Source organism: Idiotropiscis lumnitzeri, chromosome 3 (genome assembly GCF_059441095.1).
Source record: "Idiotropiscis lumnitzeri isolate Australia: NSW breed Sydney's pygmy pipehorse chromosome 3, RoL_Ilum_1.0, whole genome shotgun sequence".
Classification (NCBI taxonomy): domain Eukaryota; kingdom Metazoa; phylum Chordata; class Actinopteri; order Syngnathiformes; family Syngnathidae; genus Idiotropiscis; species Idiotropiscis lumnitzeri.
Window position 1 is genome coordinate 30756588 of NC_142393.1, and position 14825 is coordinate 30771412.

Below are 14825 nucleotides of genomic sequence, written 5' to 3' on the forward strand. Positions count from 1 at the left end.
GTCCCGCTCTCTGAAAAAAAAAAAGACATCACCGGGTCAGGATTCAACACAGAGTTTACTTTCAAATTAATTATGAGGAAAATAAATACATTATGAAGTAATATATTCAGGAAAACGTTTACGTTTATTTTAGAAATTAATCCACTATATAAAACAAAACAGTCATGTTCCGAAAGTACTTCCGTTTGTAAGTCCACGTTCGACAACATGGCGTCAAGACATAGTTCCCATAAAATGCACCATCGTAAAAGTACACATTTGAACCTTAAGAATGTAAAATCATAAATGAATAGCTTTAATAGCAATTTAAAACGTTATATATTATGTTTGTCGTTGTTACAGCTTCTTTGTTAGTGTTTGGCTTTGGCGGAAGTGGTGTTCCTTTCGGCGGAGGCAGATAGCTTTGTGGGTGAATTGCTGATTTCATTTTTTCTGTGGCCGCAATAGCGAGAGGAGCGTGTTTCCAGGCGAGCCGAAATTTAAATAGCGATTATGGTGAGGAAACAATTGTAATGCTGTTTGTGTAACGTATGTGTCACGTTATTGTAAAAACGGCATCTTCAGGTTACCAGCTAGGAGTATTTACAATTGTAAATCAACTTTCGAGTGCATTGCTCCCGGCCACAGCAAGTAGCACAAGGAGCCATTTTGAACAAGTGGTAGACTAATCTCATTGGGACACGTGTGTCGGCATTTTCCATAACTCTTCTGTGGAAACCAAATAATTCACATTTACAGTTAACGTCAGTCTAGCCGCTAGCGACTCATTTTTTTTACTGTCAAAACTGACAACATAACAGTTATTGTCCCGTGATTGGGCCTTGACAAACAATTGGTATAACGCAATTACAGTACAAGGAAGGAGAGGAAAAAAAGAAAAACGTGTGTGTGTTTGATTGATTTAATTCCATATCCAATTAATAAAATTTACCAATGACACTTTCATTATTTTATGGTGCATTTATTTATCTGATTTTACAATTTTTATTCAACATTTCATGGTGTATTTATTTAATTTGGGCACTTTCAGTCCTCTACAGTCTCAAGGCCGAATCATCCAAATTCCGAAACCTAAAAAAGATCTACTTTGGATAATTGGAAGCCTTGTTCTTCTCAATAACGATTATAAACTATTTGCTTTGATTTATGCAAAATCTTGGACATAATTATTGATGAAACCCAATCAGGATTCATGACTAAAAAGCATATCACCACCAGTGTAAGACTTGTATAGGACCTCGGTGACTGATTATTCTGATCTGATTGAGACAACAGGAGACAGTGGGCGACTGGTCAGCACATTGGTCGACCGTTCAATTCCAAGTCCAGCCTTCTGGTGGATCGTTAGTGCAGAATTGAATTTTAGTTACTCTATCTGATGGGAAAGGGAATCAACACTACCTGGAAGAATGACAATATTCACAGGCATGTGTGATAGTTGGTTCCTATTTTTGAAGACATTTCAATGCAACTGCCTGACTAATTGGGTTAGTTTGGGATTTCAAAGCGCAGCTCACGATTACATTACCTTAATTAGTCCCTTCTTCAGACCCAGGAGACCGTTAGCACTCAAAAACTAGGGAATAAATGTCAAGTAAAAGTATGGTGCGCTCAACATACAAAAATGTATAAAACATGTTTTATTTCTCACTTTGTTGAAATTTTTACTATATGATCTGCATCTGAATTTGAGAGCAAGTTAACAATGAGCGCAAACAGTATTGTTTTGCGAACAAGCGCTAACTGAAAGCAAGTGTGCTACAATGTTCATAACACCACGTTTCATTTATGAAAACTGCAGCAAAACAGTTCATAATATTGCATTTGGACATGCATGAAAAAGTAAATATATTCGTATGATACAGATATTTACAGTATAAGGACACGTCATCCATTCATCAGTCTACCATGGGAGTGTTACAAAAATACCTTGTATGCAACAGTAACATTATTGCAACATAATGAGCACACTGCTCCCTTCACTACTTTAACCACAACTCAAATTAGTATGCTGAAGACTGTCATGATTACTGGCAATAAGTTAATAAAAAGGGGAAAAGACCAAATTCACGATTAAGTGTTACGTAGCAAGTTTAACAGTGTTTTGGTGGTGTGTGTGGAGGGGGGATGCAGAAATGAAGATAACTGAAATTAAAAAAAAAATTAAAAACAAAAATTAAAAAGTAGTCAAATTTGAAAGGATTATTCCCCCATTGATGTTTTACAGTACATATATAAACTAAAAAAAGGATGTATTTGACATTTTAAATATCTGAAATTCAACAAGAACAGCATGGAAGGCACAGTGAACCTAAGCAACCACATTCCTGCAAGTTTTAGTGCATAAGGACATGCTCGTACATTTCTTAACAAGTATCTCTTTTGCAAATATATGACCATACATGGCAGAAAAGGAATTTATAAAAATGACAACAAAAAAAAAAAATCTGCTCATGTTCTCTCCCCAGATGACATCATAGAAAAGTGGTTGGTTTTGATTCTCATTACATTTTTAATCTTTGGATCCTTGTTCGGTACATTCTTCTCCATAAAAAAAGTTTACTTGGGAATATGAGGCACACATGATTTTAAGGCCAACTGATCAGCCACTTGAAGTGCATTTGAATGCAATGATATTGTGTCAAGAAATACAAGACATTTGGAGAGGTTGATGTGTTTTTCTATTTGTGGTCATGTATGGCTTTGTATAGTTTTATTTTCTTTTTAGTTAAGGAGCACGTGGGATGTGTCCCATTCCTCTCAGCAGCATGAATGTGCAACCGTCCTGAGTTACAGTAAAGTCACAAGTCCCACACGGCGAAATGGAAGCATTACCAAGATGGAAGCAAATTCCCTTCAGTAGAGAAAACACATCGCTAACTCTGGGTACTTCGGTTTCATCATCTTGTCATGTGTCATCATCCACACCGCTTATCCTGTACAGGGTTGCGGTGAGTTGCTGGAGCCTATCCCAGCTTGACTTTTGAGCGAAAGGCAAACTACACCCTGAAATGGTCGCCAGACCGTCATAGGGCACACAGACACCGTCACTGAGCGGGAATCGATCCCACTCTGGTTTCCTCCCACATTCCAAATACATGCATGGTAGGTTAAGTGAACACAAATTTTCCCAAGGTGTGATTGTGTGTGAATGATTGTTTTCTGAGTCTCCCTGCGATTGACTGGCGATCAGTTCAGTGTTTACGCCGCCTACTGCCCAGAGACGGCATATAGCTCTACATAAAAGTAGGCCACAGGAAGAAATCTTGCTGTCATACATAATTATGCATAAGCAAAGCGCTATGTTGGGATACACACGGAACCATCAAGAGTTTAAGTTTAGTCAACCCTGAATAATTCTAACCAAGAATATGTTCTATACATTTGCTGTTGACTGAAAATGGCATCATAGTTGCTCAGGTAACAACCAATCATGGCACAGCTTGAGAAAGCAGGTGAGCTGTGATTTGTCGTTACCTGAGCCCTGAGCAACTGTGATGTCATTTTCAGGAGACGTAAGTGACAAAAATGGCCACCCACTAAGAGTCAAAAATGGATGGATTTTGCTGCTTAACTCACATCCCACAAACCCAATATCAGAATGTCATATTTAGACTAGTGAAGGCACATAGAACATATTATTGAAAAGATTATTTTTGGGTTGACTTCCCCTTTAAAAAAAAGTCTCGTAAAAGAGTGTAACATGAGGTAAAATTTTAAAGTCGACATCAGTGTGTGAGAGGCACTTTCCAGAATATTTGCAAGTACAGTATTTTACATATGAGCCATGGGGCATGGCTTAGAAGTAGAGGCACTCTTTTGTGTGAAAACATCTAAAAGGCTAGATTTAAACCGCATGCGTCAAGTCACAATTACAATATTTGGCACAATAGGATGAAAAATGGCATAAAATCGGATATACTCAGAATAAGGCCTTTTGCAGATGTGGATAAAAATTGGATTATGTATCTGCTAATGCAACCGGCCTGTAGCGATGTTTGACTTCGCAGAAATATAGTAGTGCATACATTGATCCAAATTGCAGAGCAACTTAGATCTATATAAATAAAGTTGTTTTGTATTGTATTATGTAATTCACTAAGGTCCCAACTACGGCCTTGGGGGACGTTTGCAGCCGCCCACTGCTTTTTAGAAGCCCATGGCATGTACAAAACATAACATTTGACACCCCCCACAATGCTATTAATGAGGTTGTGGGAGTGTGGCAGTCGGAAAAAATGAGGGGACGTGAGTGATGGGAACTACCACTACTAATAAAGCTTTTCTAGATATGCAACGACATAAATTGATCGCTAAAATAGTACTAGAATTTCTGGAGAGAATAAAGATATGTTTTGCAAGCAAAAATGTTTTCCTCCTTTTTCTGTTTAGTGTCAAGATCCAATTTGTGAGCGTATAAAGTTAATGATCCTTAAATATGGTCAGCTTACTACAGCTCGCTCTTGGTTCGTTTCTGAATGAGATGAGATTCCGCTGCTGCTCAGTGGAGGTGTGGCTCTATTCTCGTGGCATGGAAGGCCGCAGAGCACCCCAAAAATGAAATAAAAAAAAAATTATGATTGCAAATAACATGATTCATACAATATGTAATTACGAGGGCTGCACGATATTGGAAAAAAATGACATTGCGATTTTTGGGGCGGGTGCGATGTACATTGCGATATTGAAACTAGAAAAAAATTCACCAGATGACTCAAATAGCTGTTTGGGAAGACTTTGCTTTGTTTATTATACAGCTCTGCGATGGCCACTTGAAAGAAATACGTGCGCCACGGCATTTTATACCTTTTGTCGAGCGTGCGGATCATTTTTTTAAACCTCTCTTTCGTGACGCTGTTGAGTTGCTTTCGCCCCGTGAAAAGTTATTGCATTCGTGATTTGTCGATGCTGTTTGGACTTCTTATCATAAGGTGTTAAAATAAAGGCGTCTTGTCATTGTTTTTTGAGTAGATGGTTTTACATCGGGTCCAACTAATGAGTCTGAACTGGTTATAAAGGGGCTTAGTGATTCAAATGGTCGGACAGGTTGGTTGTATTACCTAATGTTGCAGCAACAATGGCGAGACACTGTCGGCAGAGGGTTTTTTCTGTGTTGTATATTCCTTTTTATGGCCGAAATAATTCCATATTTTGGATGTTGACTTTCTTTTGGGGACTAAATCTACTGGCCTTTCTGCTGCCGTCTCTTCCTCCTGTTTTCAGGGCAGACTGCAGTGGCTATGAGAGTGGAGAGGGGTGGGGGTGGATGGGAGACATTGACTAATTCGCAGGGGGGGGGGGGGGTGAGCAAGAAGGTCTGTGTAGTCTCAACAACGTAACGCGTAGTGTAGTCTGCTGCTTTTATGAAACAAACCAAAAGTTTCCGTGTTCCAAAAACAAAAAACCGTGGCACATCCTACGATGTGACTATTGTGCATGCGCAATCGCGGTGTTCAAACAGCATATCGTGCAGGCCTAGTAATTACTTGTTTTTTAGTATCAGTAAAAATGTAAAAAATAAGTTAAACTGGCAACTTCCTTCCTTGTATTTTTCTGTATGCAGGCCTTAGGAGGAAAATAACAAATTTGGACACCCCTGATGTAAATAGAGTTGTACTATATAGCATAAGGAATAGATGTAGTATTTTATAAAGAAGGTAGTTGCGAGGTCAACACAAACGTGTGTTGTTTTTGTGGAATATACACCATGTGGAAAGCGCTTTGTTACAGCTCCAACTGTTGTGAAATGCGCTATATAAATAAAGTTGTATTGTATTGTATTCAAAGTAACAGGGGGGAAGGCTCGGTCCAGGCCAACTAAACACTACGTCGAGTTTTAATGTTTATACCGTTGTGCCTTTTGGAACCTGTGCGCATGCGGCTTGTTTCCGGTGTTTGGTAAATGACACCGCACTGATACCAGATACGGGTGAACCTAAAAATACATCTAAAAATTCTGACATAGATTAAGGAGATGCTAATGCAGCAGTCTAGATTACATAGTAGTGCTCCTTCTCATCTAACCTCCTAAACAGGCGCACTGAAATACACAACAGGAGGTCCAACTCGAAGTTGTTTGTTCACAAAAAGTTGGGTAATGCCAGCTCTGCCAGAGGGAGAGTCCGATGCAGCCGTAGCCCATTCTATTGGACACTTAGACGTGCTGTGTAAATCCAGCCGAAACAGGCCTGTGTGTGTATGTATGAGTGGTACATGTCAACAATTGAGTGTGGAAGTGAAGACACAACAAGGAGCAAAAGGGGGAGTCCAGCCCCTGTCATCTATGGCAAAGTGAACAGGAAGCTCTCGCTAAAAGTCTCAGTCCATTTCCAGAAGGCTGCTACTGAGCTCCAGGCCACAGCGTGATGGCTCGACAGAAGAGGGGCTTGAAGGGGCCGGGAAGACGCCGCTCTTCTTCCTCGAGTGACAAACGTGAGGGGAGTCCGCGTGGCGGCGATGCTCATCATCTGGCGGCGGACTGCGAATGTGCGGCCATGATGATGTGAGAGGCTCCACTCTCGACACTTTGCTGCTGACCCAAACCGGCCAGCACAGACATGGCCATGGCTTCGGCCGCTGCCCTCGAGCTCAAGCCGTTGTGGCCGGCAGAGGGGCTGGGCGCCAACGAGCTGTGCTGGATCACCGGCGCGGGGGAACCCGTCGGCTCTGAGGTATCTTTCATGCTCCCGTCCACAGCTACTGTGAATGAAAAGATGCAAAATGGGGAACTGGCGGAAAACCACAAGACATACTACCGACTCAAATGATCAAGTCAATATGGCATCTTCTTTATGCCAACTCATCACAGCTTGTATCAAGCAAATATGTCTTTTGTTCCCTCGGGGAACCAATCAGAAGAAGAGCACTCAACAGTACACTTCTGCAGGTGTCGCCACCACCATCTTCTAAAAATCAGAATCTACTTCTCAAAGCCGTACTAAAAATGCTTACTAACTATAGTTTCTTGGTCAAAGCCTCATGTTAATGAGTGTTTTTTGTTTGCTCGGCTCACCCAGGTAGGTGGATTTCTTCTGCAGGGTGGTGACAGGACAATCCTTGTGTGCCAGCAGCAGCTGCTTCAAATGAGCCACCTCGTTTCGCAACAGAGACACCTCATTCTGGTCAAGAACAACAATTAGGAACATGGTTATGGAAAAAAAAAAGGACTTTGCACACTGCAAAATGCTGAACATTCATCACAGCTCATAACAGTAAGCAAATTTTCTAAAGTGACTAGACTGCCTTCGAGGCTTATGAGTCTGATTCTAATCAGAGTCATTCAAACTGCTGGCATGAAGAACAAAAATGACTGTCATGCAGCAATTAACAATATAAAATGTAGAAGTAGAATAGAATGGATGTAATTATTATGTTATCATCTGCATTTAGTGAGTCTTTGCCGCACACCTGGCGATTGAGTACGGCATGTTGACCAACTTGCAACGGGAGAATTATGAGTGACTCTGTATCGGGTTTTCGGCACCCACTACAAAATGGTGCACTGAGGACGGCTGAATGAAATTAATTCCAAACAGCATTGTGTGACTGCTCATAAGGTATATCTTGTTATACGACACCCTAAGGGTAATTTGCTCCCTGCCCACAGACGTACCGAGAGCGAGACGTTCATGCTGCTGAGCTCCTCTGCCTTTTTTTCCAAAGAGTTGACCCACAGTTTGCGTTTCTGTCTACAGCGTGACGCCGCCGCCCGATTCCTCTCCAGGAAGCGCTGCCTCCGCTCGTCTGGGTCATCTTCTGCCGTCCGTCGCCGACGCCCACCTGTGGGCTGCGCTGGTGATACCTGCAGATGGGCGGGTAGGTGGGGTGCAGTGGGGCACAGAGTTTGGACGCGAGACGAGAGAAGAAAGCTTGAGTCATCTTGGTTATTTGTGGGACATCACACTTGTTTAAAATAAGACAGCCTGAAGCTTCAGGTCAACAAAGATTTTTCCTAAAGGACAACAGAAGACGACAGAGAAGAACATCCAGTGAAAGTTAGCATAAAGTAAGCAGCACATTCACCGGTTTTGTTTTGTTTTATATTGCTAGCTTTTCACATCTTGTTTTTGTTCACTTGCAATCTGTTGCTGGTACTGAGCAACACAAAGGACTTTCAATTTGGATCATCTGCATCATGAATTTGCTGTCCGATAAGAACGAGCACCAAGTGATGATGTAGGCTGTGAATTTGCTTCTTGCATCAGCTGCCAATTAGTTAGCAGCCATATGTGTGTCGCTGACGATCAAAAGATATTATGGGCCATTTTCATTTCATTTGAAAAAAATCCATGAAGACACTGGTGGATTTTCTTTTCAATTTTCTTTTTTTGCCGCCTCGGTTCTATATTGGTAAATGCTGAAACAGCTACACTCAAAATCTTATTTTCACAAAGTTATTTTTTAAAGTTATCCAATTTCAGGTATTCATAGTAAAGACAATCCTTACTGACTGGGCCACACATCTTGCATAATAGTAAAAAGTAGACAAAAGTGCCAGACAGTAAAGGCATAAATAGCTTCTAGAAAATCCAGCAGTGCGCAATTAAATGTTGCTTTTCAAACTGTGAAAACAAGCGCATAAATGATGCAAACTACTCATTCAACCCATCACATTGTCTTTATAACACTGCTTCTCAAATAGTGGGGTTGGCCCCCCTGGGTGAGGGGGGCGCGTGTGCCCCTGGGGAACATGCTTTTTTTCTGCCGTACTACAAAGAAGTGTAATTGCACATCCACTCCAGTAGTAGGCAGTGGCACTCTCCTTGCCCATTGTGCACAGCCAGTAGTAACTCTACAGTGTAGGTTTGTTTTCAAACGAAAATGCATAACTCCTATTTATAGTTGTGGCGGAGAATGGGTGGTGGTGGGGCAGCGCGAATTGTTTTTTTCTTGCTCGGGGGGGGGGGCGTCACAGAAAATAATTGAGAAGCACAACTTTATACAATCGTGATCAAAGGAAAACTATGAAATAGCTGAGACACTTTTAGCAATTCATACATACTGTAGCTTTTTTTTCGTTCTCTACAATTGGGTGAATGCAAAATGACTGCACTTTAGCCGACAGATCCCTCTGGTCTATTGTAACAACTTAAAGTTAATGTTTATGTAGAAACCTGTAACCGTGATTACAACTGCAAGTGTTTTTGAGGTATCAGTTTTAAAAATAATTTTCTGGACAGCCAAAGATGCCTCAGAGTGGATGCAGTACTTCTCTCTGTGTTCACGCCTTGTGTTTGTGAAAAGCAATTTCATTCTATAACACCGGAATATGTTTAGTTTTGAACCATTCCATTGTAGATTTTGCTTTATATTTAGGATCATTTGTTTTGTTTGAAGGACATCGCAGCCCCAGTCTCAGTACTTTTGCAAAATGGTCCAGAATTTGACTCCACCCATCTTTCCATCAATTTTAACCATCTTTCATGTCCCTGCTGAAGAAAAGGAGCCAATGAGGCCACCACCATGTTTGACGGTGGGGATGGCATTTTCAGGTGATGTGTGGTGCTTTTACAACAAAATTCACGTTTTGCATTTATTTTATTTCAGATTTTTCATTTTGTTCTCATTGGACCACAGAACCTTCTTCCAATTGTGATGTGTCGCCCAAGTGGCTTATGGCAAACAACTTCAAACGGGAATTTTTATAGTTTCCTTTGAAAAATGCCCCGCTTCTTGCCACTCTACCATAAAGGCCAGCTTTGTGCAGTGTGTGACTAATAGTTGTCCTATGGACAGATTCCCCCACCTCAGCTGTGGATCTCGACAGTTCATCCAGAGTAATCATGGTCCTCTTAGCTGCATCTCTCTTCAGTGCTCTTCTTGTTTGGGCAGAAAGTTTAGAGGTACGGCGGGGTCCTGGTCGGTTTGCAATTGTTTTATTCTCTCCATTCCAATATGATTGGCCAAATAATACTCCGCGAGATGTTTAAAGCTTGTGAAATCTCTTTATGTTCTATCCTGCTTTAACTTTTCCACAACTTTATCCCAGACCTGCCTGGTGTGTTTATCATCATCGTGATGCTGTTTGCTCCCCAATATTCTTTGAGCAGACTTCTTAGACCAGGGGTGTCAAACATACGGCCCGCGGGCCGGATCCGGCCCGTCTGGTGGTTTGCTACGGCCCGGGGAAGAAAGCTGCATTGTATAAAAAAATATGAATTTTCTTTCAAATCTGTAGTGCTTGTATTATCCGCTAGGGGGCGCAGTGTTTTAGTACGTGTAGACAACATGAAAGCAACACTGCGGCGGAACTAGGACCACCTTTAAGTTCCACAAGGCTGTTACTAAATGTTTTTGGAACATTGTTACTATCCCTGTGATCAGTTTTATGCACAACACACTCAAATATATGTTTAACTGTGTAAAGGTGTTGTTAAAATTGCACATACTTTATTTATGTTCTTATGTTGTTCTCTTGTTCATAATATATTGTTCATAATGTAAAAGGAAAATTCTGTTAATAAACATTTTGATAATTTACTTATTCTTTGCACTGATTATTAGTATTAGTGACTAATACAAAGGAAAAAAGTGGGCTTATTGTTAGTTCTATGTAATTTTGCAATGAGTTTACTGGTCCGGCCCGCTTGATCTCAAATTAAGCTGTATTCGGCACGCAGACCAAAGGGAGTTTGACACCCCTGTCTTAGACCCTCGCGGAGCAGGTGCAGTTATCCTGAGATTAGATTACACACAGGTGGATTTTATCAGTCACTTAGGTCAACACTGGATCATTTGGAAATCACCAGAAAAAAATTGGATTTAGTTGGCTGCACTGAGAGAAAAGGGGATCAATAATTTTGCATACCTTACTTTTCAGTAATTGTCAAAAAATGTTCAAAATGGGTGTCCTACTTGCTGTTCATTCTTTTGTTTGAAGCATGTAATGTGGCAAAAGGTCAAAACGTTAAAGGAGTGCTCATACTTCCACAAGGCACTGTTCATTTCATGCAAGTCAAGGCAGGTGTGTAAACATTTTTGTCAATATAGTGTATGTTTTTTTTTTTTTTAAATATCTATATGACGGATGACAACAGGTCAGACCGTGTACCTGAGGCTGTGCAGGTGACGGCGCATCTGGCTGCTGGACAAGCAGCTGGCTTTGTTCCGCTCTCTGAGGTATCATAGGACTGTTCCCCATGGCCATCATGCATATGCTGTGTCCTGATGGGCTCTGTTGGGACAGCGCTGCCTTCAGACGCTACAGGAAAAGGCATCAATCAGTTGGGAGACTTAGATAGCAAACAGCGTAACTGAGAGATAAATGACTTCATCAGCGGCTATGACAAGGCTCACGGGACCAAGACAATTGGGCTCTTTCACAGGAGGACTGTAAATGACCTGGGCCTCATTTATCAACTCATTTCAAATGTGTCTAGTTCCACAAAAAAATCAGTATTTAGCAAACATGGAGGCACGAGTCAAACGTACACCAACAAGTACAATTAGTGTTGCTAAATCCAACCTGTTTTAGAATCCAAACAAAAAGTAGTATTTGGAACACTTAAGAATGCGCGTGGTATAACAGTTCTGATGGTTCAGAGTTAAGAAGAATCGCAGAAATCAAATAAAATAGGCTCCAGCACGCCTACGGGAAATGAGAATGTTCCTTGAGCGCACATTTCTTCGCGGATTTCTACAGATGTGTGTGAGCAATTATATAATAAGTGAGGCCACTTGACTTCCCGAGCAGCTGAGAGCGAGCTTGTTAAGACAATGCTGCACTGAACCAAGCAAAAGGTTGCTCGCGATAGAGTTACACAACTCTGGCTTCTATTATGCATAATAGTTATGTATTATGATGAAACGGTGTCGTGTACTCAGCAGACTGCTTTTTCTTTTTTAACCGCTAAGTTGTAAACCACCGGCGGTTTGGCTCGTTATTTGTGCTTCTTGATTCATGAATCACTCGCTAGAATTCTACCCGTTTACCTTGTTTTTAAGTCAAGAGGTGGACGTAATGGTTGGATGTGGTATGTTTCAGGATCTTGCAAGCATGAAAAATGTGCCAGTAGCCACTTTTTGCTATTTGGAATGTGTAAAACATTCATGTGGATTTTATAATCCAAATAAAATCATTACAATCCTTTAGGTGCATGTATCTGTTGTTTTGTTTGGGTTTTTTTTGTTGTCGTTTACAATTTTTTTGTGGTATCGTGCCAATACCGATAACTGTGATATTTAATTCACTACAACTATTCCATATCTATACAATTGTCTCTTTCTTATGCATAATAATTTAGTAAACTTGGGTCTCAAGGGTTAAGTGTCATAATAAAAAGTCATATGACTAAGAAACTGAGTCAGAGGAAGGCACAGGGTGGCTGCAGGGTGAAGATGGAGACAAAAACAGTGGATAGATAAAAAAAAAGTTAAAAATAGAGAACTAATCAATCTCTAACCATCTTGGCCTCAGAGTGGATGCTGTAGCCAGAAGGAGAATTTGAACCGCTGCTGCTGCTTCCCAGAGGAGGACCTGGGATCCCGGGAATGTTTGGTACCATGCACATGGGCCGAGCCAGCTTGGGAGGAGAAAAAATACACCACATGCTGAAATCACTTAAATTATTGATCCGTATTTTTTTTTGTTTTTTTGCAGGCCTTACATTGATGACAGATGGTATCTGAACAGGCCCTGGAAGAACGGGCACCGCCTGCCCCGAGGGGAGCATCATCATGGGGTAGTGGCTTGTTGGTGAACTAGACGGAAATTAGAGGTCTTTGTATCAGTGATAAAAATGCAGAAAAACATAGCAACATCACGCCGTTTGTACCATTTCTTCTATTGTGAAAGTCTGTTGTGTCCCGGCTGTGGCACTCACCGGAACAGGTGTTGTGCCAAAGTACTTACCCCCCCTCAAAAAAAATATGCATCCGCTGGTCGCGGAAGTGCGCACATTGGGTGAAAACGAAACGAGTGGAAAGCTAAGCACATTTTGGCATTTGTTATATCTACAAAGTTTTACAATATCCCAAGCAATGAGATGACCATGGTGAATTTCAAGTCATCAAACATAATATAAAAGGAAGAGGATTGAGGAAGTGTGATCGTTTCCAACAGGTTCAAATTTTTTATTTTTGTTAGAGAACACGTACTGATTAATGTTTTTTTTGTAACGGTCGATGGCTGCGTCAAGAGAAGCAAAAGAAAAACTAAATAAAGTCACTCGCGTTCCACATTGGACTTGAGATGCGTTCAATGACCAGTCACAAATTTGGACACGTGACCAACTCATGCGCATTCAATGCATCAAACAGCTATAAACTACACATCACTAAACAATGCGGGCTTTCTAACATGATGCGTCATTACTAAGTGACCGTTTCATCCAAAGAATATGCACTTTTGTGAATGATTTGGATTTTCATGAAAAAAAAAAAACAATGATTGCAATTGCCATGACTGTATTTCATTCAGCGAATTGTGCAGTACAATTTAAAACATTTATGTACATTTGCACTTGAGTATGGTGTCCTTGTTTAAAGAAACAGTGCATTGGAGTTTAGGAGGGCCGGTGCGCCCCATTTGGTGGCCAGAAGCTGAAAAGTCAGATGGTGCCCCCACCCCATGAGGTGCACAGAGACTCACCCCAAAGTGCGATTAGAAGGTGGTGCCTGTGTGATAACGGAGGTGGGCGACGGCATGGTGGGCTGAAGGGCATCAAAGCCCATGTGCAATGGAAGGGAACCTGGACGCACGATCGTAGGTGTCGGGGCTGAGCTCCTGGGTGGCATGTCCTGAAATAACATCCGAGTAATGTCATTTGAATGAACTCCTTGTTTGCAATCACACAACCTGTGTCTTACCTTCACCTTGACCAAGGGCTCTCTTCTGCTCTCTGGTGTCGCAGAGATGGAGTCTGGACTGTCTGGTGGAGAGGAGTCAACCTCTACTGGTGCCTCCTCCTTCACCTTCACATCTGATGGTGTCTGCAGGCTCATGTCCAAAGCCACTGAACAGGGAGCAGGAAGCTACAAAGGCAGAGAAGAGATTGCTTTCGGTGACACCCAGAGTGCTACTGCACTTGAAACCAAAGTGGAGTTGTTTTTTAATTACGCACAGTTGTACAGTATGTGTGGAGAAAAAAAGTCAAAGGCAAGCCACCATCAGTTGAGAAGGGGAATTACGATTTGGGACTGCTTAACAGAACGCATTGACATCATCGATCGAAACTTTAATTCCAAAGTTTAACAAGAGATTTTGCAGTAGAACTGAAAGGACAACAGAATGGCTTAAAGGGAAGAAAATATGGCAGAGTCCTGACCTCAAATTGAGAATCAGGGGCTGGCCTGGGCAGTGGCAAGACGGGGTCTGCACCCCTCAAATAAATGTTTTCCCCCACCATACTAAATCCCCAAAATTTGTTTCACATATTTTTATTATCTCATAATCTCGCTCCTCCGCTCCACTTCTTACTTAACGTCTTAATGTCTAGCTTGCCCCCCTCAAACATAAACAATATTACCTTGCTGTGTCATATTTCTTCACTACTCATCTAATCGCCTGTTTGTAAGTAAATTCAGTAGATTTCCCTCCTCGTATCCTTTTCGCAAACGCTCTTTGTTAAGTTTATCATTCGCACAGTTGCGCGTACGCTTTTTGTTAACGTCCGTTCCTTGCCTTTTGTGTTTTTTATTGAAGTTGTGTGTTGTATTGTTAATCTTGTTTTTGTCACCCCTTATCTGTGTCTGCACTTTATGGGATCCGCTGTCCCGACCTTAACACAAATGAGCATTAAACTAGTTTATAATTTTCTGTAGTGACATACTTCACTTATTCATTGCCAAGAGTGAATCCATTCGTTAAGCAAAACAGTTACACCCAC

At 41.3% G+C, this 14825-nt stretch overlaps 1 protein-coding gene across 3 annotated transcripts in view; it reads right to left on the bottom strand.

The window, feature by feature from the left end:
* Positions 1 to 1625: 1625 nt before the first annotated feature.
* Positions 1626 to 14825, bottom strand: part of atf7a (activating transcription factor 7a) — a 43398-nt gene continuing 30198 nt past the window's right edge. The window contains exons 5-12 of one of the 3 annotated variants that reach the window (XM_088291583.1): positions 13807 to 13971; positions 13589 to 13737; positions 12606 to 12699; positions 12402 to 12521; positions 11051 to 11173; positions 7613 to 7801; positions 7013 to 7118; positions 1626 to 6699 (exon numbers count right to left, since the gene is read on the bottom strand). In XM_088291583.1, coding sequence (XP_088147709.1) covers positions 6464 to 6699; positions 7013 to 7118; positions 7613 to 7801; positions 11051 to 11173; positions 12402 to 12521; positions 12606 to 12699; positions 13589 to 13737; positions 13807 to 13971 — 1182 coding nt within the window. In that variant the 3' untranslated portion in view covers positions 1626 to 6463. Of the gene's footprint in view, positions 6700 to 7012; positions 7119 to 7612; positions 7802 to 11050; positions 11201 to 12401; positions 12522 to 12605; positions 12700 to 13588; positions 13738 to 13806; positions 13972 to 14825 lie in introns of all 3 variants that reach the window. The other 2 variants (XM_088291582.1, XM_088291581.1) reach the window with 2 other exon arrangements.